This window comes from Ceratotherium simum, chromosome 2 (genome assembly GCF_057802395.1).
Source record: "Ceratotherium simum simum isolate JZ-2026a chromosome 2, ASM5780239v1, whole genome shotgun sequence".
NCBI classification, from domain to species: Eukaryota; Metazoa; Chordata; class Mammalia; order Perissodactyla; family Rhinocerotidae; genus Ceratotherium; species Ceratotherium simum.
Window position 1 is genome coordinate 57039985 of NC_141901.1, and position 25536 is coordinate 57065520.

The 25536-nt window shown below is 39.3% G+C and overlaps 1 protein-coding gene across 1 annotated transcript; it reads left to right on the forward strand.

Moving 5' to 3' along the window:
• SLC16A4 (solute carrier family 16 member 4) lies at positions 1–24101 on the forward strand. Its single transcript, XM_004420696.3, has 9 exons — positions 1–51; positions 1288–1406; positions 7733–7865; positions 8584–8727; positions 8899–9060; positions 10374–10892; positions 13191–13402; positions 14473–14566; positions 23910–24101. The coding sequence occupies exons 2-9, from the start codon at positions 1320–1322 to the stop codon at positions 24032–24034; spliced, it is 1476 nt and encodes a 491-aa protein (XP_004420753.2). The 5' UTR covers positions 1–51; positions 1288–1319; the 3' UTR covers positions 24035–24101.
• The last annotated feature ends 1435 nt before the right edge of the window (positions 24102–25536 follow it).

The window sequence follows — 25536 nt, forward strand, 5'->3', positions numbered from 1 at the left end:
TCTAGATTGCCTCATCTGTGGAGGATTCCTTTGCTGAACACCACATCAAAGGTAAGAAGAAAACAGGATTGTGTGTTGGGGTTGATTTTCTATAACGTTTTGAATGACCGGCATCTCTCCCCGCCTGGCCTGCTCACCAGACGGCCATTCCACAGGCCCTGCCAGCAATTTCTCCTTTCCAGTAAAATACAGCCTGCCTGCCAACCTGACAGTGGGAAATAAAGAATGCTGTACGCCTTCCTCAGAACATTTACATTTTCTTTTTGCTATTTCTCTTCATATATATATATATTTATTTTACTGAACCTTTATGAGAAGGTAGCAGACTATGACTCCTGAATACTTTTTAGCACATACCTCCTAAGAACAAGAACATTCTCCTACAAAACCACAAGACTACCATCACATCCAAGAAATTCAACCTTGTCTACTATACAGTCCATATTCAAACTTCCCCAGTTGACCTCCCAAGTTGTCCTTTACAACTTTATTTCTGGTCTGGGATCCATTCAAGGAACAGTCAATGTACTTTGTTGTCATGTCTATTTAGTCCCTTAGAATATCTTCATTTTAGCAAGTGCTTTGTAAAGGGAATTCCTAAAACCAAGGTTCCCCGGCTCCTCCTGCCTTTTTTATTCCTCTAAAGTCAAGAGCTCACCCAGAGGACCAGAGTGATGCACAGCTTCCCCTAGGATTTGGCCTGCGGACCTGGGAGGACACTGAGGACAGTGCTCGGAGCAGCCACCCCACAATCGGTGAGGTCAGGCTTTGCAGCTAACTCCTTTGCAATTTCCTGCCTGAAATAAACTGAGTGGTCATCTGAAATGCCATGCAAACTGGTGGAAGAGAGATTTCTGCAGTAGCTTTGATGTCCTGCAAATCACAGCCTTTCATTAGCTTTTTCTCATCTCTCCCATGGCTCTGCTTGGATTGTGATTATGGAATAAACAGAGCTAAGGGGACGTTATGGTCAGGCAGACTTTGTATGTAACTAAGGGCATGCTCCAAAAGAAACGTCAAAACCACGTGGACTTGCCAGGTGAAGCCAGGCAGCAGGCCTCCAGGAAAATCCCAAAGATGGTACAAAGCCTCTCTTGCATTTTTGAGGTTGAGATCAGAGAGTCTATAGACAACTTACAAACAAGAGAAAATCATCTATATTTAACAGGGTGGACTAAAAACAACAACAATAACAAAATATAAGTGCTTTATACCACAGAGAAAAAGTTTAAAAGTTTACATCAGTTTCTTGTCAATTGAACCAACTTTGTCTTGGATTTGTCACAGGAATCTTCTGCATTTAAAGACAACGACGCATCATGCTGAAGAGAGGGAGGAAGGCCCAACTTTACACCAAAACCCCAGATGGAGGTTGGGGATGGATGGTTGTGTTTCATTTTTTCCTGGTAAGAATTTACTTTCCCCTTTCCTACTGCCTGAAAAAGGGCTCTCTGGAGAAAGGCTCAGAGCAGCGTAACAATAAGATCACTTATAAAATCCTTGGCATTTGAGCAAGGCCAGGAACTGCCAAAAGCTGCTCAAGTCAGTGTCCCGCACTGAACCCAGGAGAATGATAAAATGTCCCCCTTGAGTGAGAGTAGAAGCATTCCCATCCAGTCTCCTCCTCCTCCTCCCTACCACCCCTTAAACCTGCAGAGTGCTCCAGTCACAATCAGCAGCTCTGCCCTGGCTGCATGACAACTGGGATTTGGGGATAATCATACATTTAACCATCCCAGAAGTAGCACTGGGAAGTGCTAAAAAGTGCTTTAGGGGAGGGTTCCCCAGCTCAGCCCAGCACATACAGAGCACTGCTGGCATCAGCCTCTGTCTCCCATAGAGGACAGGGACATTTCCTCTATTCTGCCTTCTGTCCACTTCCCAACCCATCCCCACCAACCATAACTTATGCAAGAATTAGGCCCACTGTGTACTTCTGATATGTCTGGAAAGGGTGAGAAGGATGTGGATTCTGAAACTAATGCCTGATTTTTCTCCTTCATCCGTAAGCAACTGGATTAGGCACTCTGTTTTTTAATTAACTTCTTTCCCTCATCCTCCCAGAAGCTCTTGGGGTTATGTGAGACAGTGGTGATCTGAGTGATCAGCATGGCCATTCTAGGATATTGGTGAATCCCATCATAGCTATGCCCTAAACAACCCTGCACAGAGTGGCACCAGCTCCACAATTCCTCTAAAGTGTTTCCAACTAAGTTCTGCTAACGTGGAGGTGTACTAACAGACACCCTTCTCCCTTTCCCCGCATCCTCCTTGCCTGCTCAGCCCTACAGTAAGAAGCTCAAGGGGAGGGGAGTGCAGGTCCTGGGGACTACTAACAATCCTGTAGTCCACCACGTGGATAACTAAGAACTCTAAAAACAGACGATGGGAAAACATCACACCTCCTCCGCAGCGACAGAGAAGGGGAAAGTAGGGGCAGAGGTCCTCAGCCAGGATTTAAGTAATGCAAAACTGCTAACCAGAGGACTGTTTATTAAACATTAGCTTCATTACCAAAGAATATGGCATCTCTTTTTTAATTTTCCCCCAGAAATGTTACTAATAAGGAACTAAGGCTGCCCTAAGTCTGAGAACACTTCCTGTGGCTGGGCCACCACCCCAAATCATAGGCTTTCCAGAACTGGCATTGTTGGTGAGGTCCTCGAGTTCTCCCACCTTTCTCCCCAATAACCACCCTAATTTTCCTACATTATCCTCTGAGAATAGAAAGTTATTTGACCAATTTAGTTGCTGGTAAGAACAATTGCCTAATAACCAGATGAATAAAAAAGTCCCATATTTTTGGGTGTGATGCTGCTTATAAAAGCACAAAAAATATCCTGGGCCCTCAAAGTGTTAACAATTAACTCAGGGGCTAATCGCCCACAGTGGTAATGTGGATACTTAGAAGACTATGCTTTTGTGTCTGCATGAGTTACAAGTATACTTTTCTACAATAAGTGAACTACTGAAAAGGGGAAAAATGCAATAACTAAATGTTCTTCGGGAGCTCCCTACTTTAAAAAAAAGGCCTCATTCTAACTTACCATACTTTATAACTATATATTTGTGTGATTGTTTTCTGTATTCAGTCTGTCTCACTGGACTGACTGTTCCATGAGGGCAGGGACCACGTCTGTTTGCTCACTGCTGCATGCTCACTGCTGTAAGCCCAGCCCCTACTACACAGCCTGGAGCATTGTAGGCACTCAATAAATTCTGTCGGTGGATGGAAGGATGAACTGACTGATGGTTATATTTATGAATAATCAAATAAGAAGGAAGGTAATACACAATGAAATTGGAGAGATGAGCAGAGATCTTGTAAGACATGTTAAGAACACTGGTTTTATCTTGAGGCTATGAGGAGCTAATGAAAAAAATTAAGGGCAGTAAAGGGATCAGATTTGCATTTCAGAAAAATAGCTTAGGCTGCAGGGTGGATAATGGATTGGTGGGAGATAGGCCTGGAAGTAGGGAGATCCATTGGAGGGATGTTGCAACAATCCCAGTGAAGAAACAATAAGGCCTTAAATTAAGGCAGTAGAAATGGGGATGGAGAGAAAATACAGATCTGAGCCATATAGAGGAGGCAGACCAACAAAACTTGGAGAGTAATGGGATGTCAGGGAGAGAGGGAGTCAAGGAGTCCTGGGTTGTTGGCTTGGACCACTTAGAGGATGATGTATGCCATTTACTGAGTTGGAGTACACAGAAAGAAGGGGAGAAAATCTTAAGATGACTTGGACGGTTTAATTTTGGCCACTGAGTCTGAAGGGCTTGTGACATAACCAATTGTGTGTTCAGCATAGTCTATGTGCACCTGGAGCACAGGATCTGCATATTGAAATTTGCGAGTAATCAGCATACATGGTGGTCTGAACTCTAGGGCAGGGTGGGTAAAATCGCCCAGGAAAAGTGAAGAGCGACTAGGACAGAGCTCTGAGGAAAATCACTGTTTAGGGGACCGGTGGAGAGCAGCCCACAGAGGAAACTGAGAAGAGAAGTAAGCAGCAATCCAGAAACGTAGTGTCACAGAAGCTAAGGCAGAAATGTCCAGGAGGAGAAAGTGATAAGCAGGTACTGCAGAGAGTTCAGAGATAATAGAAATGACAATGGGCTATTAGTTTAGCAGCCAGGGAGTCTCTGACAACCTTGATAAGGGCTGGTACAGTGGAGTGGTGGGATGAGAGGAAGTGGAGATAACCTAACAGACTATTCTGTCTGTGAAGGTCAGAAAGAGCTAGGGTGATACTAGAAAGGGACCTAGGGTAGAAGGAAGTTGTTTATTATTAAACAATAATTTCTGACAAAGCCTGATGCTCTGTGTTCAAAAGGGGCCACTGTGGCTGGTCCAGCCTCCTCTCCTAAGACAATATTCTAATTAAAACGATGTGGTAGGCCGGCCCAGTGGGGTACTGGTTAAGTTCACGCACTCTGCTTCTACAGCCCAGGGTTCACAGGTTCAAATCCTAGGCACGGACCTATGCACTGCTCATCAAGCCATGTTGTGGCAGCATCCCACATACAAAATAGAGGAAGATTGGCACAGATGTTAGCTCAGGGACCATCTTCCTCAAGCAAAAAGAGGAAGATCGGCAACAGACGTTAGCTCAGCACCAATCTTCCTCACCAAAAAAAGAGCAGAACTAAAAAAATAAAGGAAAAAAAAAGTTCTGGTGAGGGAGCTCTTGAGAAGGGGAGAGGTGAGGGAAGGGATGCTCTTAAAGAAGAAAAAAGGAAATGAGGGAGCTGGAGAATTTCTAGGGGCTTTTATTTTGGGGTGAGCCCATTTATAATGTCTGATGTGGACTCTGGGACGGGACTGAAACTCACCAACCTTGGTCCAGAGCATGGGATGAAGTAGGATAATATAGATTTATCTGTTCTGCTAACAAAGGGAAAATCGGGAAAAAGAATTTTAATATCTTTGAGTCAAAACAGAAACAAAGTTGGAAGGTTACAAGTTAAGGGAGGGAGGCAGTGTAGATGCAAAGGTTGTGTCCTTCGCCTTCTGGATATACGCAGTGGAAGACAAAGACTCAGTTATTAGAAACAAGTCATATCCATTCACTGCTGCTATACCCAGACATCAAGGACAGACCCAAGAAAAAAGTTTACGAATTTGGGGGGGAACAGTAGCTAGCCAAATTCAGGTAACTAAGAATGTAGAGGTCAGCAAGCACAGAACTCATGTCCACAGAAAAAGAGGAAGGATTTTTTACAGACCGATGCCTCACTGTAGTGTTCCTCCGCCTCACCACCTCCAACTTTTGCAACTTCAGAGCATCACTAGTGACTCTCAGTCCCTTACTCCAGACAAGAAATACTACTAGTCTCAAATAAGTGTCTATCAACAGAGATGGAGGGGGAAGGTCTTGATTATTTAGTAGGTAAGGGCTGAAGGAAGGAGGTGCCTAAGAGGAAGCAGGTCTCTGACTCGAGTGAGTGGGTGGATGGTACCAATCAAAAGAGAAATGAAGAGTAGACGTGGGACAAGGGAAAGACGAGTTTAGTTCTGGATGAGTTGAGTTGAGTTAGAAAGATATGCTAGACAGTTACATAAATGAGTCTGAAGCTCTTGGGAAAGCAGAATGGTTACACAAGATAAAATCATAGTTAATAGTCTGAGTATTAAGTGCTAAGTATTAAGTACTTTGCCAGAATTTTCTCAATCTTCATAGTCCTATGAGCTAGGTAACATTTACTTCATCTCTGCTTTACAAAAGAGGAAGCTTAACTTCTGTGAAGTAGTTTGCCCAAGGTCACACCCATAGTAGGAAGTGAAGCCAGGATTCAGGCCAAGGAAGGTGGACTATAGAACAGTCTGCATAACTACTACACCATGAGTACAAGAGTGGTAATTAAAACCTAGAGAGTCAGTGTTGTCTACAGAGCAGGTATAAAGTGAGATGCGTGCAGAGCCACAAGAGGAAAATATGTACCAGGTGGAGAGAGAAAGTAGAGCCAGTGAAAGGGAACCCAGGGTTCTGTAGTTCGTGAGAAGCAATGCATGGCCAGGTTGAAAGCAGAGAAAGTAGCCTTAAAAAACCAAGGACACCGAAACAAGGCAAGGAAAAGCTAGGAAGCCCCTGGAGACAGAGCACATGTGGCTCCTGGGCTTTGAGAGTGACTGCAGACCCTGCCTGGGTTTCCCTTCAAGCTCCCCTCATGATTCTGCACAAGATAAAGTTTGGCTGGTAAGCAAAAAGAGAACGGAGAAGGAATGGCTCTTCACTGCCCCCAGGCTAATCAGGATTCCAAGAAACAAATGTTAGCACTCCACAGAAAGAAAACCTGACCTCAAAAGCAGTCTTCCTAGTGGAGGGGAGGAAGGTGGTGTGGACAAGGATTACGGAGGACAAAGGAAAAAGATGGGGCACATGATCCAACCGTAAGGTGACCATGCATCCTGGTTTATCCTTGCTGTCCTGCCATAAATGACTAGTGCTCCCTTTCACTCTCAAATGTTTGTTTGGACGATAAACTACATGGTCACCATATTTATATATCAAGTGAGGGAGGGTACTCAGCTCAAGAGTAGAGTTAAAGCAAAGCCAACATAAGAACTGATAGGAACAATTCGTCATCTTTTAGACCAATGTGCTTCTCACAAAGGCAACAGGGGGACCAGCCTGGTGGTGTAGTGGTTAAGTTCAGCTCCCTCTGCTTCAGCGTCCCAGGTTTGGGAGTTCAGATTCTGGGTGTGGGCCCTCACCACTCATCAAGCCATGCTGTGGCAGCATCCCATATACAAAATAGAGGAAGATGGGCACAGATGCTAGCTCAGGGCCACTCTTCTTTTTTTTTTTTTTAAAGTTTTTTTTTTTTTTTTAAAGATTTTATTTATTTTTATTTTTTCCCCCCAAAGCCCCAGTAGATAGTTGTATGTCATAGCTGCACATCCTTCTAGTTGCTGTATGTGGGACTCGGCCTCAGGATGGACGGAGAAGTGGTGCCTCGATGCGCACCCGGGATCCGAACCCGGGCCACCAGCATTGCAGCGCGCACACTTAACCACCAAGCCACAGGGCCGGCCTAGGGCCACTCTTCTTCAAGCAAAAAGATGGGCAAAAAGGCATTAGCTCAGGGCTAATCTTGCTCACCAAAAAAAAAAAAAAAAAGGTAACTGGAATTAGCTTGTTGTTGTTGTTGCCAATCTTCCTTTTTGCTTGAGGAAAAGTGGCCTTGAGCTAACATCTGTGCCAATCTTCCTCTATTTTGTATGTGGGATGCTGCCGCAGCATGGCTTTACAAGCAGTGTATATGTCCACGCCTGGGATCTGAACCCACGGACCCTGGGCCACTGAAGTGGAGCACTTGAACTTAACCACTATGCCACCAGGCCAGACCCAAATTAGCTGTCTTTAATAGATGCTATTTTAACAGGACAGTAGAGTAGTAGTTGGTCTGGAGTCAGTCTATCTCAGTTCAAACCTCAGCTCCAGCACCCCCCATCTTGAGCAACTTCTAATTTTGACCTCAATTTCCTGATCTTTAATACAATATTGATCCATAGCCTTGTAATGAGGATTAAATGAGATGCTTTCATGTAAAGTGCTTAGATGCTCTAAGGGGATGATCGCCCCATAATATATAAATATAATGAAGAACCGCCAAATACTGGTAAATACCGGTGAGCTAAGGGAATCATAAACTCGAGCAGCTGTACCCTCCTCTGTAATGGCTCACTCACCACCTGACTTAAACTCTCTGGTCTGCTTTGATTTAGGTAAATGTGTTTGTGATGGGGATGACCAAGACTTTTGCAATTTTCTTTGTGGTTTTTCAAGAAGAATTTGAAGGCACCTCAGAGAAAATTGGCTGGATTGGATCCATCATGTCATCACTTCGTTTTTCTGCAGGTACAAAGCCAGCAATAAACTTGCTGTCCATGAAGAAGCACAAAGGGCAATTCCAAGAAGACTCATCTATCAGTCATTCAAGACTGAAGTGTTGCTAAAACTCAGGTTCATTTACTAATATGTAAAGCTGAGAAAAGTAAGGACTTGTAGTGTTTAGCCTCCACTTGGTAAAACTGGAAAAATTAGGGTTCAAACAAAGAAAGTTGAAGAATTCAACTATTTAATTCCATGATTCAATTTTTCATGCCTTGTTTCTTTCCACAGTGCCTCTCAACTGGGAAGTCATACCATGAAGTTCTGATCTGATCATCTAAGCATACTCAAACTCCAGAACTAATTCCTCTTCCTTTAGTTCTATTTGGAGCTATAAGATGGTGGAGGAGTAGATTAACGATTGGTCGAACCTTGTTCTAGTCATAGGTCACTTGATGTAATCTCATTTTGTGGAGGTTTTGTAATGCCATTTTCAATAAGCTTCCCCTCCAAACCTGCTTATTTACAATAGTCTCTTCTTTAAAAAAACAAAAACCAACTCTTCCAAAAAGCAACTGTGTGGGACCAGAAATATTAAGGACCCCAACACTGACACCTTTTTGAAGGATACACAATACTCCAAAGTAGAGTCACCTTTTTTCCTTGAGCTGCTCCTTTAAACTGCACATCAGAAGGGATGCCAGAGCACATTTACCTAGTACTTGCCTTTCTTTCTTTTCCCAAGGTCCCCTGGTTGCCATTATTTGTGACATAATTGGAGAGAAAACTGCCTCCATTCTTGGGGCTTTCCTTGTTGCTGGTGGATATCTGATCAGCAGCCAGGCCACAGGCATTCCCTTTCTTTGTGTGACTATGGGACTTTTACCTGGTGAGTCTATTGTAAAAATAAGACTATAAAAGATGGAACTAGGAACCTTCCCTTTTACTGTCCATGGGTCCAAAAGGTCTAGTTATATTATCTCAGGTCCAGGAGAATATCTACCTGGAAAGGACAGATATTCTTCATGTGATTCCAAGCTATTTATGTTTTTCTTTTTAGGTTTGGGTTCTGCTTTCCTGTACCAAGTAGCTGCAGTTGTAACTACCAAATACTTCAAAAAACGATTAGCTCTTTCTACAGCTATTGCCCGTTCTGGGATGGGACTGACATTCCTGTTGGCACCTTTTACAAAAGTCCTGATAGATCTATATGACTGGACAGGTGAGTCATTTAAGTTTCTGAACTATCAACTCTGCAAGATTGAATGTTCAGCTCTCTCCCTTTGATGACTGGAAGTGAAGACTTTTTGAGCCAGAGGAAATGAGCATGATTTCCACAGGAAACATGCTCTTGTTCCTTGGAAAATACATAGCAGAAGAGATCTTGAACTACTTGCAGGCCTTGCCAGGCCACACAAGCAACTCAGAGTGCACCACAGGGTTCCTGTCTGAGGGGATGGAGAGCACTCTGAGGCTGGGGAGACACCTTGCAGGGAAAGCGATACTCCTGAGGAAACAAGGATCCTCCCCTCCTCCCCTTCCACAACCAAAGCATTCTTTTCAAATTGTCCCTTTAAGAAAAAAATCTGCATTAAAAAATGGGTCCTCAATCAGACTCACTAAAATAGACAAAACAAAGAAAAACATGGGTAAAAAGAGGATTATGTTCTTCTATACTTAATCTTTTATACACTGTCAACTATAGATTTTCACAAATAAAAACCATTCACTCCACAATTTTCTTTGTACCTGTGATAAAACATTTGGATTAAAATAATCTTAAATTACTGGGAAGAATATGTATGTGTACATATATATGAATACACATAAGCCTATTTCTACCTACAGAGCCGTTTTGTTGAATCTTTCCTAAGTAAAAGACTACCAGTAGTTTCATGGTGAACAGGACCAGCTGACAAATCCTTAAGACAGGATAGCAGAACTTATGGCCAATTCTCTCTAGAAGCACCATACACACATCACAGCTTTGGTCAGGCCATGCTGAAATCAAGCAACTACTCAGCTTCAAAGGCAAAACTGGCATCTGTCTTCTTTCAAGGAAATTAAAAATGTCATGAGATGAAAGGCTGTCTCCTCTTCTAAGTCAGTTTCCAAATGATCCCCATCATCTAATTCTGTATTTTTTGTACCTAAATCTACACCCTCACTTCAGGATATTTAAAATCCCTATTTAAAACACACTGTAATTTTCTAACATTTAATATCCTCCCCACCAAAACCTTATTCTTTCTTCCTTTAGCACAAATAACACCCTCTCTCCTCCATGCCATCTGTTGGTGCAACTTCCTGGTTTTCTACCTCCAAAGAACACCCTATTTTCACAAGCATACAGCAGTGTGTATGGCTAACAATTAAGTCGGCAGATTTAAATACTTTCAATAAGTAGTGTTTTCAGGAATTATTGCACTATGACTGAATATTTAGTGGTGGGGCCTCTTCTGAGCCTAAGAACACAGAGTATTGTGAAATGAGAGAGGTAAATTTTTAACTTCTCAATTTTTCTCTCCCCTTTAGGTGCCCTTATATTATTTGGAGCTATCACATTGAATTTGGTGCCTTCTAGTATGCTCTTAAGACCCATCCAGATCAAAAGTGAGAGCAATTCCGATATTAAAGATAAAGGGAGCAGTTTGTCTGCAAGTGCTTCAGAGGCAGTGTGTGGGACAGAAGCATCATCCTGCCATGAGATACAAGAGTCTACCACCTGGGACAGCACTATGCAGAAGGCTGGACAACCCAAAACAAGGTTAACAGTCTCACAAAGTCAAAATGAAGAGTGTAACAATGGGCCCAACAGAAACAGATTGCTCCTAACAACTAAGGAAGAAAGTTACAAGAAAAAGGCTATTTCGTGGAGCTGTAAACAAAACCTCTTTGATATTTCTCCTTTTAAGAATCCTTTCTTTTACATATTTACCTGGTCTTTTCTCCTCAGTCAGTTGGCATATTTCATCCCTACCTTTCACCTGGTAGCCAGAGCCAAAACCCTGGGGATTGACATCATGAATGCCTCCTACCTCGTTTCTATAGCTGGTAAGAAAGCCTACTTCAACCTCACACTCAAAAGGAAAATAGAACTTAATTTTACAAAAATGTATTAAATTTTATTTAAAAGCTGAAAAGACAATTCTTTAAAAAAGGAGTTGTGGAATGGCCAGGAAAAGTAAGTTTTTCAAGGCTGGTGGGAGCACCAGGCCTTTCCCCCCACAGATCTCTGTCACTGCACCTTGCACACAGGCTCTCCCTACCAGACAGTGAACCTCAAAATAAGTCTTATTCATTTCCACATGTCAGTGTCTGTCTGACACAGCAGACATTAATTATTTGTTGGAAAATACTCAGTTTTAAAAAGCTGGTGCTCAGTGGCAACAGCCACTCCAGGAGACAAAAAAATCCTAGGTAGGGGCCGGCCCAGTGGCATAGTGGTTAAGTTCACGTGCTCTGCTTCACAGCCTGGGGTTCACAGGTTTGGATTCTGGGCGTGGACCTGTGCACTGCTTATCAAAGCCATGCTGTGGCAGCGTCCCATATAAAGTAGAGGAAGATGGGCACAGATGTTAGCCCAGGGCCAATCTTCCTCAGCAAAAAGAGGAAGACTGGCAACAGATGTTGGCTCAGGGCTAATCTTCCTCACACACACACACAAAAAAATCCTAGGTAGACAGCATAGTGCAGTAGTTGAAAGCATTGGTTGTGCAGCTAGACTTCTCAGATTGAAGTTTTTGCTCTGTATTTCTAGCTGTGTGACCTTGGGCAAGTTACTTGCCTTCTCTGTGCCTCAATTTCCTCATCTATAATATAGAGATAATAGTACCTACCCTTATAAAGTTATCAGGATTAAACAAGTAATACATGTACAGTTTAGAATAGTGGCTGGCCTACCATAAGCATTCAATAACGTTCTATTAATATTTGCAGCTAAGTATTTTTCCCCTTGAATGCACAGTAAGACAGATATATACTCCTGTTAAGGCTAGTCACTAATGGATTGACTGATATTTAATTAGAAATTAAATATTTAATTTAATTTGATATGTAATTAGAAATTAAATACTTAATTTCTGATTTGAGTTAGAATTTAAGTTAAAATTAAAAACAACTATTTTAGTTGAGTATTTATAAAAATGGATGGAAACACAATGCTTCATCCAGAAGATATGGTTTCTCTCAACTGACAAAATAGGGAGTCTAAAAAAATAAAAAGGGATGACATGGAACTGGTTTGCTCGAATTATCTAGAAATTCTCAGTAGCTCAACATTAACTTTTCTCTTGCTAATTTCTTGAAAAGACTATTTACCAAGCCCTTACAAAAGTGACTGCACCCTGTTTCCAGTTGCAAAGATACTCTGCTTCAGTCAAATAAAGCTTGTGTACACAAGAAAAAGAAACAGAACTAAGCTGATTTTTTTTCACTAAAATGTCTGGTAGTATCAATTTAGATCAGATTAGGGCTATACTAGTGGACCAAAGAACATAACATAAAGTCTCAAGATGTAGCCTAGGAAGTAACTATAAAAAGAGATATAGAAATGGTAGTATGCATTTTTCATTCCCTTTTTTTTTTGTGAAGCAATTTTTGTTTGAGTCATAGGAAGAATTTGAAGTACAAAACAACTGCAGCTCATGCTACTCTTGGTGAAAATCTCTCATTCAGTATTTAACTGCTACATTAGCTTATAATAGGATAAAGGATACAAACGTTATCATAAAACTGAGTGAAAAACGTGGTTCTTAAATTTTATTCAGGTTACACCATAGCTCCAATGTTCAAAACACGACCTCCCATTTCCAGACTTCCCATACATTTTTCAAGTTAAGCATAATAACCTTTCGAGGACGACTTAATTACTAAAATCTCATATGCAGTTGTAAGAAAGAGTCCCAACAGCTATTTTTTTAACATAAGACTTTATTATTTATGCTCCAATCTTCCACCATATGACTTCCCCAGGACACTGACCTGACGGTCTACTAGTCTTTAAGAAATCACACCTCCTCACCTGCAGGACCTCTTCAAGGAAGCCTCCTGAGCCCAGGGTCCTCTGTGGTGGTGGTGATGAGCTTTCCAAACACAATCAGAAGAAACACCTGATGGGTCTTCTACCCAACTCGGGAGGAGCTTTTCTGGTATTTTATTAGATGTGTTTGGAATATGTAAGTAAATGATAAAATCTATTGATAGACAAATGAAACCTTTTTTTTCTCATATGTCCTAGTCTCAGAATGAAGTCACATTACTTAGGAAAAAATGCTTTATGCATTTACATTTTTCAAAGGGGTTAGGAAAATGGAATTAGGATTTCATAAGACCTTTTCAATATTGTTCCAGGTATCATTGAGGCAGTCAGTCAGATTATCTCTGGATGGGTTGCTGATCAAAACTGGATGAAGAAGTATCATTACCACAAGTCTTACCTCATCCTCTGTGGCATCACTAACCTGCTTGCTCCTTTAGCCACCACATTTCCACTACTTATGACCTATACCATCTTCTTTGCCATTTTCTCTGGTGGTTACCTGGCATTGATACTTCCTGTACTGGTGAGTAGAGACACTCATTAACATTGTTAAACAATTGAGTAAAAGCAAGTATTAATAATAATCTTCCCCTAAAAGAATACATATTTTGCATTAATTTTATAATTTAAAAAAATCATACCCAAAGCCTCAGAAACCCTATAGCTATATCCTGTCCAGTTATTCATCTTACTTTGGGGGGAGGGGTGATGAGAGGACTATCCACATGGGAAAGAAATAAAATGAAAGCAAAAAAGGGATCAGCAGGATTCCACTTCGCTTATCAGTTTCCTAGAAGGTTAGGCTGTGTTCACTTCTTTCCTTCAGCTCCAGAAATTTTTCTGGCTCCTTCTAAGACACAATCGTGAAGAGCTCCCTGAGAGAAAAAGGGGCTTCCTGACCAGTGTGGCTTCTCGCCTGAAAAGTTCTGTGTACTTTAATAGGAACATTGGTTTTTTAACTACTTTCCATTTTTATCCCAAATCGACTTAAAGTCCTGGACCCAAATAGAACTGAAATACTTACACAGATACTTCTGGGTTCTTCTTGTAACCCCATAGGTTCTTCTTAGAACTAGGTCCCCAAGGTGCTGGAACAGAATCCCTGGCAAACTTCTGGCCTGATATCAATAGTAGCATAAGTGCTGCAGGATGAGGCTTAGGCAAAAATCAAACTTTCTAAAGGTGAAATCAACTCCTTGTGATATCTGATTTCTTATAAACCAATGGTTGCTACTCGGCCATAGGCGGATTCAAGAATACCACTATCAGGTTGGATTGTAAATACCATTTCCCAATAGAGAAGAGCAGTGAGGTTTAGGAAAAAAAGTACCCCTGAACCATCTGAAAGATTAAAACAAAACGAAAACCAAGGTTCCTTAATAATAAAATGAAAAATCTGCCCAACTAGTGAAATTACTGTTCCCTATTTCCTCAGTTCCTTCATAATTTCAGGGCAAAAATCCATCCAAATCACCTCAGAAGTAAGCTGTTCACAGTTTGAGATGACATAAACTGTATTTGTCCCTTTGTAGGCATAGGTATCTACAGAATTTCACCCTCAATATGGCTGACACTGGATTCTAATCCCTACAGGTTGATCTGTCTGGGAATTCTATGGTACACAGGTCTTTGGGATTTGCCAGTTTCTTTGCTGGGATGGCTGTCCTTGCTGGACCACCTATAGCAGGTAACTGCTTAGCCACGTTCTGAGAAAACTGCCATAGCAATGAAAGAAAATGCTGATCCGTGATTAATGGTAGCATGTAATAACAATATCATATCAGGTTAAAAGAAACTGGTGCTATCTCTGCTGTTCCTGTAGCAACTCTCACACTCCATCACCAATCCAGGAGAATCTGAAGGTTAATTCAACAGATGTGCACTAAGCAGATTCTTATATTCTCTTGGGAGTCTCAGAGTAGGGATTCTATGTCTACTTGTCTGGGGAGACAATCCAGAGTTTATCAGATTCTCAGAGACCTATGATGCTTTAAAAAAAAAAAAACCACTGGTATCTTTTATCATTATAGAGTTTGAAAGCTGCAAGCTCTTCAGATGAGTCATAAAGCTTGCCAGGGTTTCCCAACATCTCTTATTTTCAAAGAGGGATGGAGGTCCTTCATATTCTATCTGTATCAAAGGTGGGAGAATACCTGGCCTAAAGGCCAGAATCTCTGTGGGTGAATATGTATGTGGGTCCACTGGTGAACATTAAATACAAATACAGTAAATTTGGGGAATTCTGATGATTCAAGTTAGCTTTAAGACTGAGGCACTATTTTACATTCACTTTTTACCTAACTGGACATTTTGTGCTTGCTGAACATTTAATCCAAGACTATTAAAAGATTGATGACTCACACAGGAATATTTCTAGGGAACAGACTTAAACTTTAGTATTTTATACACTATAGGTACTCAATATATTTTAATGTACAAATTCCTACAGCATTTCTAATCATGCACAAAAAGGAATTTAGCCTAAAACTTACTTTGGCTTCCTTCAGTTCTGAAGACAGAAAAAGGATCTGATCTTGCCCCACTATCATTTGTTAACAATGAAGTTTTATAATGATGTTAGGTTTGCACCTCTATAAACTTAAGAATTAGAAAAGACAAATATCAAAAGTATAAAAACTTAAAAACAAATATTACTGGAAGGGAAAAAATGCACCGAGGTTCAGTTTATGTGTACCTATTCTAAAGGAAAAATTTATACAAATATACAACTAACTCCTTATCTGCATTTATGAACACACTTCTTCCCATGTGGTCTAACTCAGCCTATACTTCATACTCAGAAAGCAGGCTAGAATTTTAAAGTCAAGCCCAGAATTGCTACACAGGGACTGGTCAAAGGAGATCAAACACCAGAGGAGCCTAGCAGAGCGACTCTGTAGCTAGTGCCCGTCAGTAACATACAGAAAACAAAGCTGACATACAGTTTGCTGATGCATTTTTTCAATCTTGATCCTTCTTCACTGGCTGTCCCAATGATGCCTTGGAACTTTTCAAACCTACTAGGCCAAAGTATAGGGAGGTAACAAATACCAGGGCACAGAATATCTTATTCAAATAATAAAGGCAAGTAACAAAACTACAACGTATTTAGAGATTTTATGTTCTCTGTTTTTGTATACATCTTGAAATGTTTAAAGAGTTGAACGTATGAGAACACAAGGTACATTTTGTGAGTACTACTACTTGAAAGGAAAAAGCTAGAGATGTGTGTGTGGGTCTTGAAATCAATTTGTTGGGTCACGGTCTTTTTAATTTTTTTAATGAAAAAGGACAGACTACAACACAGCAGATTATAAAACAGTGTGCATCACTTTATTGTGAAATTTTTATTTCATACACACACACCTATGTAATATAAAATATATGTGATGTAAAATACATTTCTTCCTGTCAATGGGTCAAAAAAAAAAAAAAATTACAAGCCTTTTATTACCCAATGTCTACAATACCCTAGCACTGTATGTGAGGATGAAGAGAGCTCATGATAGAATTTTTACCCACTAATTCTGAGAATATTATTTAGGCAATCATAAATTTTATAAGTTCTACAAAAATGTCAAAGGAAGTGATAAGGCTGTTGCTGAAAGCTTATGGATAGATTATTAGTCTGGGAGTTGCTCACAGTATCTTAAACAAGATTATAATAATTAATACATAATTCAGGGGCCGGCCCTGTGGCGTAGTGGTTAAGTGCATGTGCTCCACTGCTGGCGGCCCGGATTTGGATCCCGGGCATGAATCGATGCACCACTTTTCAGGCCATGCTGTGGCGGCGTCCCATATAAAGTGGAGGAAGATAGGCACAGATGTTAGCCCAAGGCCAGTCTTCCTCAGCAAAAAAAAAAAAAAAAAAAGAGGAGGATTGGCACGGACGTTAGCTCAGGGCTGATCTTCCTCACACAAAAAAAATACATAATTCAGTTAAATTTCCTTCTCTATACCATGATCTCCCACTGACTGCAACATTGTGCTAAGCATCTTGATGAAGAGAGAAACTTCAGGAAAGCCCTTGCTCCTGTAAGTCATTCCTCTGTGAAATGACAAAGAGGATTTCATAAAAGCCATTAGATTTGTTCCTAACTTCTGACTCCAGGAGCAACTACCAAAGAAACATCAGAAATTTTGATTTACAGATTCACTCAGTTCTCAAGAGGTATGGCAGTTACATTATTGTCTTGAGCTTTAACTAAATCGAAAGGCTTACTGGTTCTAAAATATTAAATTCTCAACCAATTGGAGATCTTCAAAACTGTATGAGATTCTCATTTTTTACTTACCTAGATCTGTTATTACCAAATTGCAAAAGTTGAAATTCCTATAAAAGATTATAGGCATTTTAAATTAGGAATCTAGCAAACAGTAAAACTTTTCACAATAATCCTCACTCAAAACACTAGTTAAAAATGGTAACATTGATTACATGAACAATATTTTTCTCCTTCCTGTATGGAAATGAAAAAGAAAAACAAGTTAGTCTTATATAGCATATTTTAATAATTCAAGGAAAGAAAAAAAAAAGCATAGGAAATCCATAGGAATCATATAAGTGAGTTTTTAAAAAATATACTTTTTTTCTTTTAAAAAATGTACATAGAGTATATGGGCAAGAAAATTATTTACACACCTTTTTCAACTGTGAATATGATAAGAAATATATATAGTAGTAACAAGATTTTTTTATCAGATCTTTGCTGATTGAAATGGATAAAAGTTAAAAATTACCCTCCCACATACACACCTCCTCCACAAGCCACGGCCCTGCCACTCCACTCCACAGCCCCTTCTATTCCCTTCCAATAGTCAGTGACACATGCAATTTTAGTTAGTAATATGGCCTGCTTCAGACTAGGTCAGTTTTAGGGTTGTTATAGGTTTCCTGATCTTGGGCGTCAGCAGACCTACGTGTAGGCCAATTGTCATCGCTCATCCAAACCCAACTGCTATTTTTTGCTGGTAGATGGCATCCAGAACTACATGCTGGCACCAAGATGGAAGCCTTGGAAGGTTGTGAAAAATAAAAATTATTGATATTTAGAAACCTTACTATATTTCTAGTAGACCCCTGTTAACAAAAGTAAACCTGCAGAAAGCAATAGAAATAGAAAAATAGCACCTCAGTCAAAAAAAGTAAGTATACAATCATATTCTCCAACATACAGGTCAGATAGCTGTAAGCTACTTATGTGAAATTCCCAATCCTGTATCCAAGGCATTTGTCATGTGAGCTCAAAATGCTAAAGGCTCAATTTCATTTGAAAATAACCCACCAAGGGCCCATATTAGTTTCCTATAAAATAAAACTGAATGCTGTTCCTCTCTCTTCCATATAATCCCCCATTCCCAACTGATGAATGCATATATTATGCTAACATATTTTATATATATTTAAATCAATCATAAATATCTTCTGAAAACTCCTTTAAAATACGATAAATATAATTATCTGACTGTAAGTCAATATTCATTCAATAATTATCAACCAACTTTTTTTTTTTTTTGTGAGGAAGATCAGCCCTGAGCTAACATCCGTGCTAATCCTCCTCTTTTTGCTGAGGAAGACCAGCTCTGAGCTAACATCTATTGCCAATCCTCCTCCCTTTTTTTTTTCCCCAAAGCCCCAGTAGATAGTTGCAGGTCATAGTTGCACATCCTTCTAGTTGCTGTATGTGGGACGCGGCCTCAGCATGGCCAGAGAAGTGGTGCGTCGGTGCGCGCCTGGGATCCAAACCCGGGCCGCCAGTAGCAGAGCGTGAGCACTTAACCGCTAAGCCACGGGGCCGCCCCTCAACCAACTTGTTAACACAGCACTCTGCTACCTGCTACATGGGACACAGAGAAGACAAAAGTTATTTCTTAATGTTCTTCCAGAGCTTACTGGGTCATGGCATAGCACTCACTCTGCCACATACACTGCCAGGACTTAATACTAAGGAGTATTAAAGAGTATTAATAACTAATATTAATATTAATACTAAGGAGTATAGTCTAAAACCTCTAAAACTGAGAAATATTAGAATCTGCATTCTTCTTCCACTTCATTAATTGAAAATTTGGTTAAGCCACTGTAACCCATGTCTCCATTTTCTTAGCTTTTAAATGAAGACATTCTGAGCTATGGTATAATAAAAATGACCTTAAAATATATTGAAGCTTCACTCAATCAAGAAGGTCGTTCACAAAAGTTATTTTTTTCAACAAACTCAAGGAAAGCCATTTCTAGCCCTGAATAAGTTGACTGTACTCCAGAAAAAGTTCAAGTTAACTAGTTCTTAAAGGAGAAATATATCTTTCTCTTGCTATTATTTGCCAACCTCACACCTCATCAGAAATACCATGAAATGAAACTGGTAATTTTGTACTTCTTCATCTGTGTTTCATAAAACAAGACAATGGCTAAAACAGAAATTCATCCATCTAAGCTTGTCTCTATTCCATTAACACAGATAAGTTCATCTCCTCATGAAATGAGAGGCCATGTCCTATCTCTAGTCCATCCTCATTTCACATATAATATTAAACAAATATTCCACCTGGTCCTCACTCTATCTTTTACCAACCATGCCCTCTACAGTTTTGACCTATCATTTGAGAATTTCTCTATGGCCTGAAATTTTATTTGGAAAACAAAACAAGTCAACCTTTCAGTCGCTATAAATCCATTTTGGAGGTTGGGGGTAAGAGGGGGACAAGTGAGAAGGCAGAGAAAAGTCTGTCCTCTAAATCCTGAGGAATATATTATACCCTGAAGAGGCAAAGGAAAATAATATAAATCATTTTTTATCCAGTGATTCTTTTCCCCATAAACCACAAAGCCCCATAGAATTTTACTTTGATTCAGTATTCCTAAGACTGATGAATACCTACAAAAACATTAAAAATAAATTCCAAATAGCTCTCTATTTTAAAAAGGGGAAGGGGAGTAGCCCTTCCCTCGAAAATATATTCCTTTGCATGGCCAAGCAATCAAGCTTCAAAATCCTAACACAGACCACAATCCTTCTAAGAAAACACAGCACAGAGCCAATTCTTAAAGCACTCTCAGTAAATATTACTGCACATTTCTATCATGGGGCCTTTAGAGAGCACCTGTCTTAAAAGAACCTGAGGTTTATATTTGCTAAGCCACACTTCCCAAGATTTTTCCCATTATGGCACATATAGAAAATATTTGTACAGCACACCCAAAGTAAAATGACAAAGCTGCAACCAGCCAGCCAGCAGCTCCAGTGACCCCAGGGATGAGAGAAGATCATTGTCTTTGTACACCCTGGGAGTCTGCCACTATGCTATAGACCAACAGCTAGAAGTTCTGGTTCAACAATGACCAGTCACTTACAGAATACTCAACAACTAATTTGAACTAGCATCAAGGAACTTTGGAATTAAGAGCCTTCTGGGTGTTATTTCAAGTTTTAACAAGATGACCAACAATAAACTTAACAGCAGTAATCCTAATAAAAAAGATTCATAACTCAGCTCAACAATCAAGTTCTGAGATATCAGAGGTAAGAATAAGAATACTTTTTAAACAGGATGTTAAACTCATTTTTAAACATGTATGGCTCAACCCATAAAATGATGTAGAATAGTTTAAAAATGTTGACATTTAAAAAATGAATTTAGAATCCTATCTTAAGTATCAAACTGAAAGATTATTCTAATCCCTTTTTTATTGCCTGAAAGAAAACTAGTTTGCAAAACTGTTTAAGGAAGCTGAACCCTGTCTTAGTTGTTTTAAATAATCACGGGAAACATTATTAGACATTCCTGCCAAAAACAAGGTTACACCCATAGATATAAGGAAATAATGTGGACAACAATTTTATTGTGCATAAGAATCAACTGAGTGCCACCCAGGATGAGGTATGCTTGAGGGAAGCCAATGAATCTGCATGATTAATGTGCATCTCAGGTGAATCTGATGCAGGTAGTCTGGAGACACTGAAGAAATGCTGACAGCGGACTCCAGCTTAGGAAGTCTGCACCAGTTGCCAGTGCACTCCTCAGTGTTGGCTACATACAGTAATACTCAGCGTGGAGTAGACACTCAGATGCACGCACACTCTCCTGGATTGTGGCTGGTACATAATCACGTCTTTCTCTGTCATTCACAGTGCTTTTGCTATGACCACAAGGGAACCCAGTCTTTTAAATGTCAACTTGTGTGTTTTTCTATTTAAAATGGTTAGAATACAGTGGCTTCTGAATTACCAACAATCATTTCTTTCAAAAAGAAATATACTTAGAAGCATTAAACTGTTTAGGGTTGAAAATGTATTTGTATACAGCTGTTTCATACTGCTACAAAAAAAGGTACAGAGATATAATAAAATCAGACCAAATACACAGTTTTCTTTTACTTTCAGTTGTGGGGAAGGGCTAAAAATTCCAACCAAATGGAGTAGATGTTTCAATACCAATGAAGCTCTGAATTTAACTTTTACCTAGTAGCCACTTAAATCTAAGCTTGATTATGACAACTAATACTTTCATAAGACAATCAATAATAAGATATAGTCTGCATCCTACATTTCACTTCATATTTGCTATTATAAATAGCACCCTAAAAGTAAATACTCACCTGCACATTATTATCCTACTGAATGGCAACTGGATCTTACTTAGAGATAGGATTAACAAACTCTAATACCTCAATTATCAAGTATGAATGAGAGAAACACATTCAAAACAAACTATTTCATTAAATTTTGCATGGAAATACATGGAAACAATTCTAAAATATGCTAAATGATTCCCTGCCGTGATAAGAAAATATTAAATATATTTTAACCTTTAATGTTTCATAAACAATATTTTGACTTTAAATGTGTGTATGTGTGTGAAATGAAAGGCTTGTAAGCAGTTTTCTTTTAAACTGTTTCAGTCCCTCTGGGATTTATAAAGAAAACAACAATCCATTTTCACTGTTTTTGACTGTGCCCTCCTGACCTTTTAGCAGCACTATCTATCTCCTTGTCCAAGAATTTCTGGTCTTTTCCCAGAGTGTTACTTCTAATACCCCCATCTTATAATTCACAGGTTATGTATATACTAGTAAATTTGCTGTACTGGTGGGACTAAGGCAAGAATGACAAGGAATAAGAGGGGGTGCTGCTGCTTTCCACACTCCCTCCTTTCTAGAAATTTTTAGAAGAGTTGAGAGATTGCTCACCTATTTCTTAGACATCTAAAAGTCAACCACAGTCAACATAATACGAAGACTTGTCCTAGTTGGTATAACTCCATTCTTTTGCTTAACTACAAGAAACATCTGAGATCACTGATCAAACAAGGAGTCCATATGTAAAAAGCAACTTAAAGTCAGCTGTATTTAAGAGGCTATAAAACATTCCATTTGTTCATTACATTAAGAACAGGAAACAGAAAGCTAATGAAACAAACAAACAAAAACATTAAAAGTCTGTATGAGAGCCAAGTAAGAAAACAGAGGACAGGAGATAAAGACATACACAATCAGACCAAAAACAAAGTGTATACTCTATACATTAGTGAGAAATCATGTTCCAAGATATAAATGAAAATCAAAAGACACATGTAAGCTCCATGAGGGCAGCAATTTTCATCTATTTTGTTCATGGGTATATCTCCAGTACCGAGAAATGTGCTGGCATATAGCACCCCAATTTTTGGAATAAATGATCAGAATAACAGCTTTAACTTTCTAAGGTTTTTTAGGATTTTAAATATAAAAACTTATAAAAGCCCTAATGTTAAGTTTGCATTACAAACATAATATGCATACAGCACTCTAGAAAAGAGGTTCTCAAAGTGCAATCAGTGAACCCCCAGAGGTCCTAAGACCTTTTTAGGGAATCTGAGGTCAAAACTATTTTCATAATAATAGATGTTATTTGCCTATTTCACAGGGTCGACCTTTGCAACAATGTTTAAATGCTGGTGACTTGCACAAATATTCTTTGACACACACTCTCACAGTTCAAAATAAAAGTGTTTCATTTAAGAAGTTCTAGTATGCGCCATTAGCCAAATGATTTTTGCTTTAAAAGAGCATTCTGATTTCAGGAGGAATTATAGTCATAATTTAACCCACTTGACCAAGTAGTCAGTTCCTTCTCATATGTTTGCATAGCCTCCTGAACCTTCCCTTCACTGCCCTTATCACATGTGTAATTTATGTCCCCACTAACCTGTTCAGTCTGTGAGGGCAGGGACCATGTCTGTTTTGGCTCATTGTCGTATTCTCAACACCTAGCACATTGCTGGGAACATACTAAGTAGTCAGTTGTTTCTTCAGTGAAGGAAAAAAGATAATAATCAGCTATATCACTTTTATTTTTGGAAAATAATAGTAATTCACGATTATTTTCTTTGTAAGAATAGTGATCTTCTAATAAGATTCATCATAAAATGAAATGGTATCTGTCCTTCATTGTCTCCAACTTCCATTATAAGATTGAAGACGAGTTCCCGGTCCCCAGCGACTTTTCTCCCACAGGTTTTTTTTAGTTCCTAACTCAGGTGGAACAGATTTAACTTCATCAATAGAAAATAAGACAGGTAACCAGGGCCGGCCCCGTGGCTTAGCGGTTAAGTCCGCGCTCCACTACTGGCAGCCCAGGTTCGGATCCCGGGCGCGTACAGACACACCACTTCTCTGGCCATGCTGAGGCCGCATCCCACATACAGCAACTAGAAGGCTGTGCAACTATGACATACAACTATCTACTGGGGCTTTGGGGGAAAAAAAAAAAAAAAGGAGGAGGATTGGCAATAGATGTTAACTCAGAGCTGGTCTTCCTCAGCAAAAAGAGGAGGATTAGCATGGATGTTAGCTCAGGGCTGATCTTCCTCACACACACACACACACACACACAAAAAGACAGGTAACCAGCTTGACCAACTTTCTAATGGATCAGAATATAGACTGGTAAAGTACAGGAGGCTCCTTCCTTCAAGGAGGAGCTCATGGCTGAGAATTACTAATAGAAAGGTTTGCTTCACTAACAGAAATCATTCCTTCCTTCCAGGCTGGTTATATGATTATACCCAGACATACAGCGGCTCCTTCTACTTCTCTGGCATATGCTATCTCCTCTCTTCAGTTTCCTTTTTCTTTGTGCCATTGGCTGAGAGATGGAAAAACAGAGTCTGACCAGAAAGAAAGAGGACTGCAATCAAGTGAGAGCTTAACAAAAGAAAATCTAAACTAATAAGTCATTGGAAACAAAAGCTTGGAAGAAAACAGTTTCCTCATTTGTAAAATGAAAAGCTCAACCAGACAGTTTTTAAGTTCTTTTTGCTTTAGCATTCTGAGGAATGTCTAATTGGTTGTAAGAAAACAATAATGGCAACTTAAATTAAGCTGCTTGTTAGTATTCAATCAAATAGGCTAACATTTTAATCAGCTGAAGCAGCTACCTTAGGTATTAAATGAAAATCAGAATGTACTGTAACAGTAAATTAACCAAACTCTCAATTGTGCCATGGTCACTAAAATATGTGAAGATGGAAAATCGTTTTTCTTAATTTAAAGAAGTACTAAATACAGCCATTGGTTGACTAGAACTCTGGAATCTGAGTGAATATTAAAACCTTGTTTAGTGACTGGAATGGTACATACCCCCAAAAAAGTTTATCTTTGTGTATTGATTAGAAGTAATCTTTGTTTTCTTTTCATTATTTTGTTTCTTAAATTTTCTATGATAAACATATATTGCTATGTAATAAAAAATAAGAATTGCTAAAAAAAACCCCAAACCTTTATTTCAAGATCACTTGAATTCCTGCCCATCCAAACAATATTACTTTTTCACGACATCTAATTATCTAAAATATTCAAGCTAAATATCTAGATGTGTCTTTAGAACTACAAGTTTTATACGAACGTTGAATAAGTGGCTTTTAATAGGAGATATACTTAAAAGATTTTTCTTATATATGGAATAATTATGTTAACTAATTAATAATGTCACTTAGATTAAGCAATTACATGTGAATAGAGAGCGCTTCATTAACTGGGTGATTTTAAGAGGAAAAAAAACACCTAACCTAGAGTTGTCTTCAACACCAACCTCCCTAATAATCTTCTTCAGAATGTTCCTTAAAACTATTATTCCATCCTTCCATTCCTCTCTGCTTTAAAATATCTATTGATTCCCTATAGAGAAAATCCTAAACTGAAAGCCTAGTTTTAGTTCCAGAACGCTATACCTTTCACTCCCTATGTATGCCTTTGTGTGAGCTTTGCCACCAGCTACAGTCCCAAAGGCTCGCCTTTTCCCACCAAGCAGTCTCATTTATCCTTCACCATCTGACTCACACTCAAAGGCCACCTCCTCTGCAAAATCTTCCCCAGCATTGTCATTCTCTCGTCTGGAATCCCATCTAACTTTTAACAGAGTACTATATGAGCTTACATGGCAATCTTTCCCATCTGTCTGCAAGATCAACAAGATGGATGATGTCTTATTCATCTCTGTATTCCCCAAGGCCCAGCATAACCTTTGGAACCAAATTAATCTGGGTTCAAATCTCAGTTATCCTAAAAAAAGCAGTTGGTCCTATTTAAAAGTAGGGTTTACATTTAGATGTAAATGTCTAACATTCTTTTTACATTTTAGATGTAAGATAATATGAAAAAAACAGTACCACCAC

What these genes read in the sequence shown, in the direction of transcription:
- SLC16A4 (XM_004420696.3), top strand. Translation starts at nt 1,320, where the DNA reads ATGCTGAAGAGAGGGAGGAAGGCCCAACTTTACACCAAAACCCCAGAT. An exon ending in ATCACTTCGTTTTTCTGCAG is followed by an intron (nt 7,866 to 8,583) that starts GTACAAAGCCAG and finishes TCTTTTCCCAAG; the next exon opens with GTCCCCTGGTTGCCATTATT. An exon ending in CTACCTCGTTTCTATAGCTG is followed by an intron (nt 10,893 to 13,190) that starts GTAAGAAAGCCT and finishes ATATTGTTCCAG; the next exon opens with GTATCATTGAGGCAGTCAGT.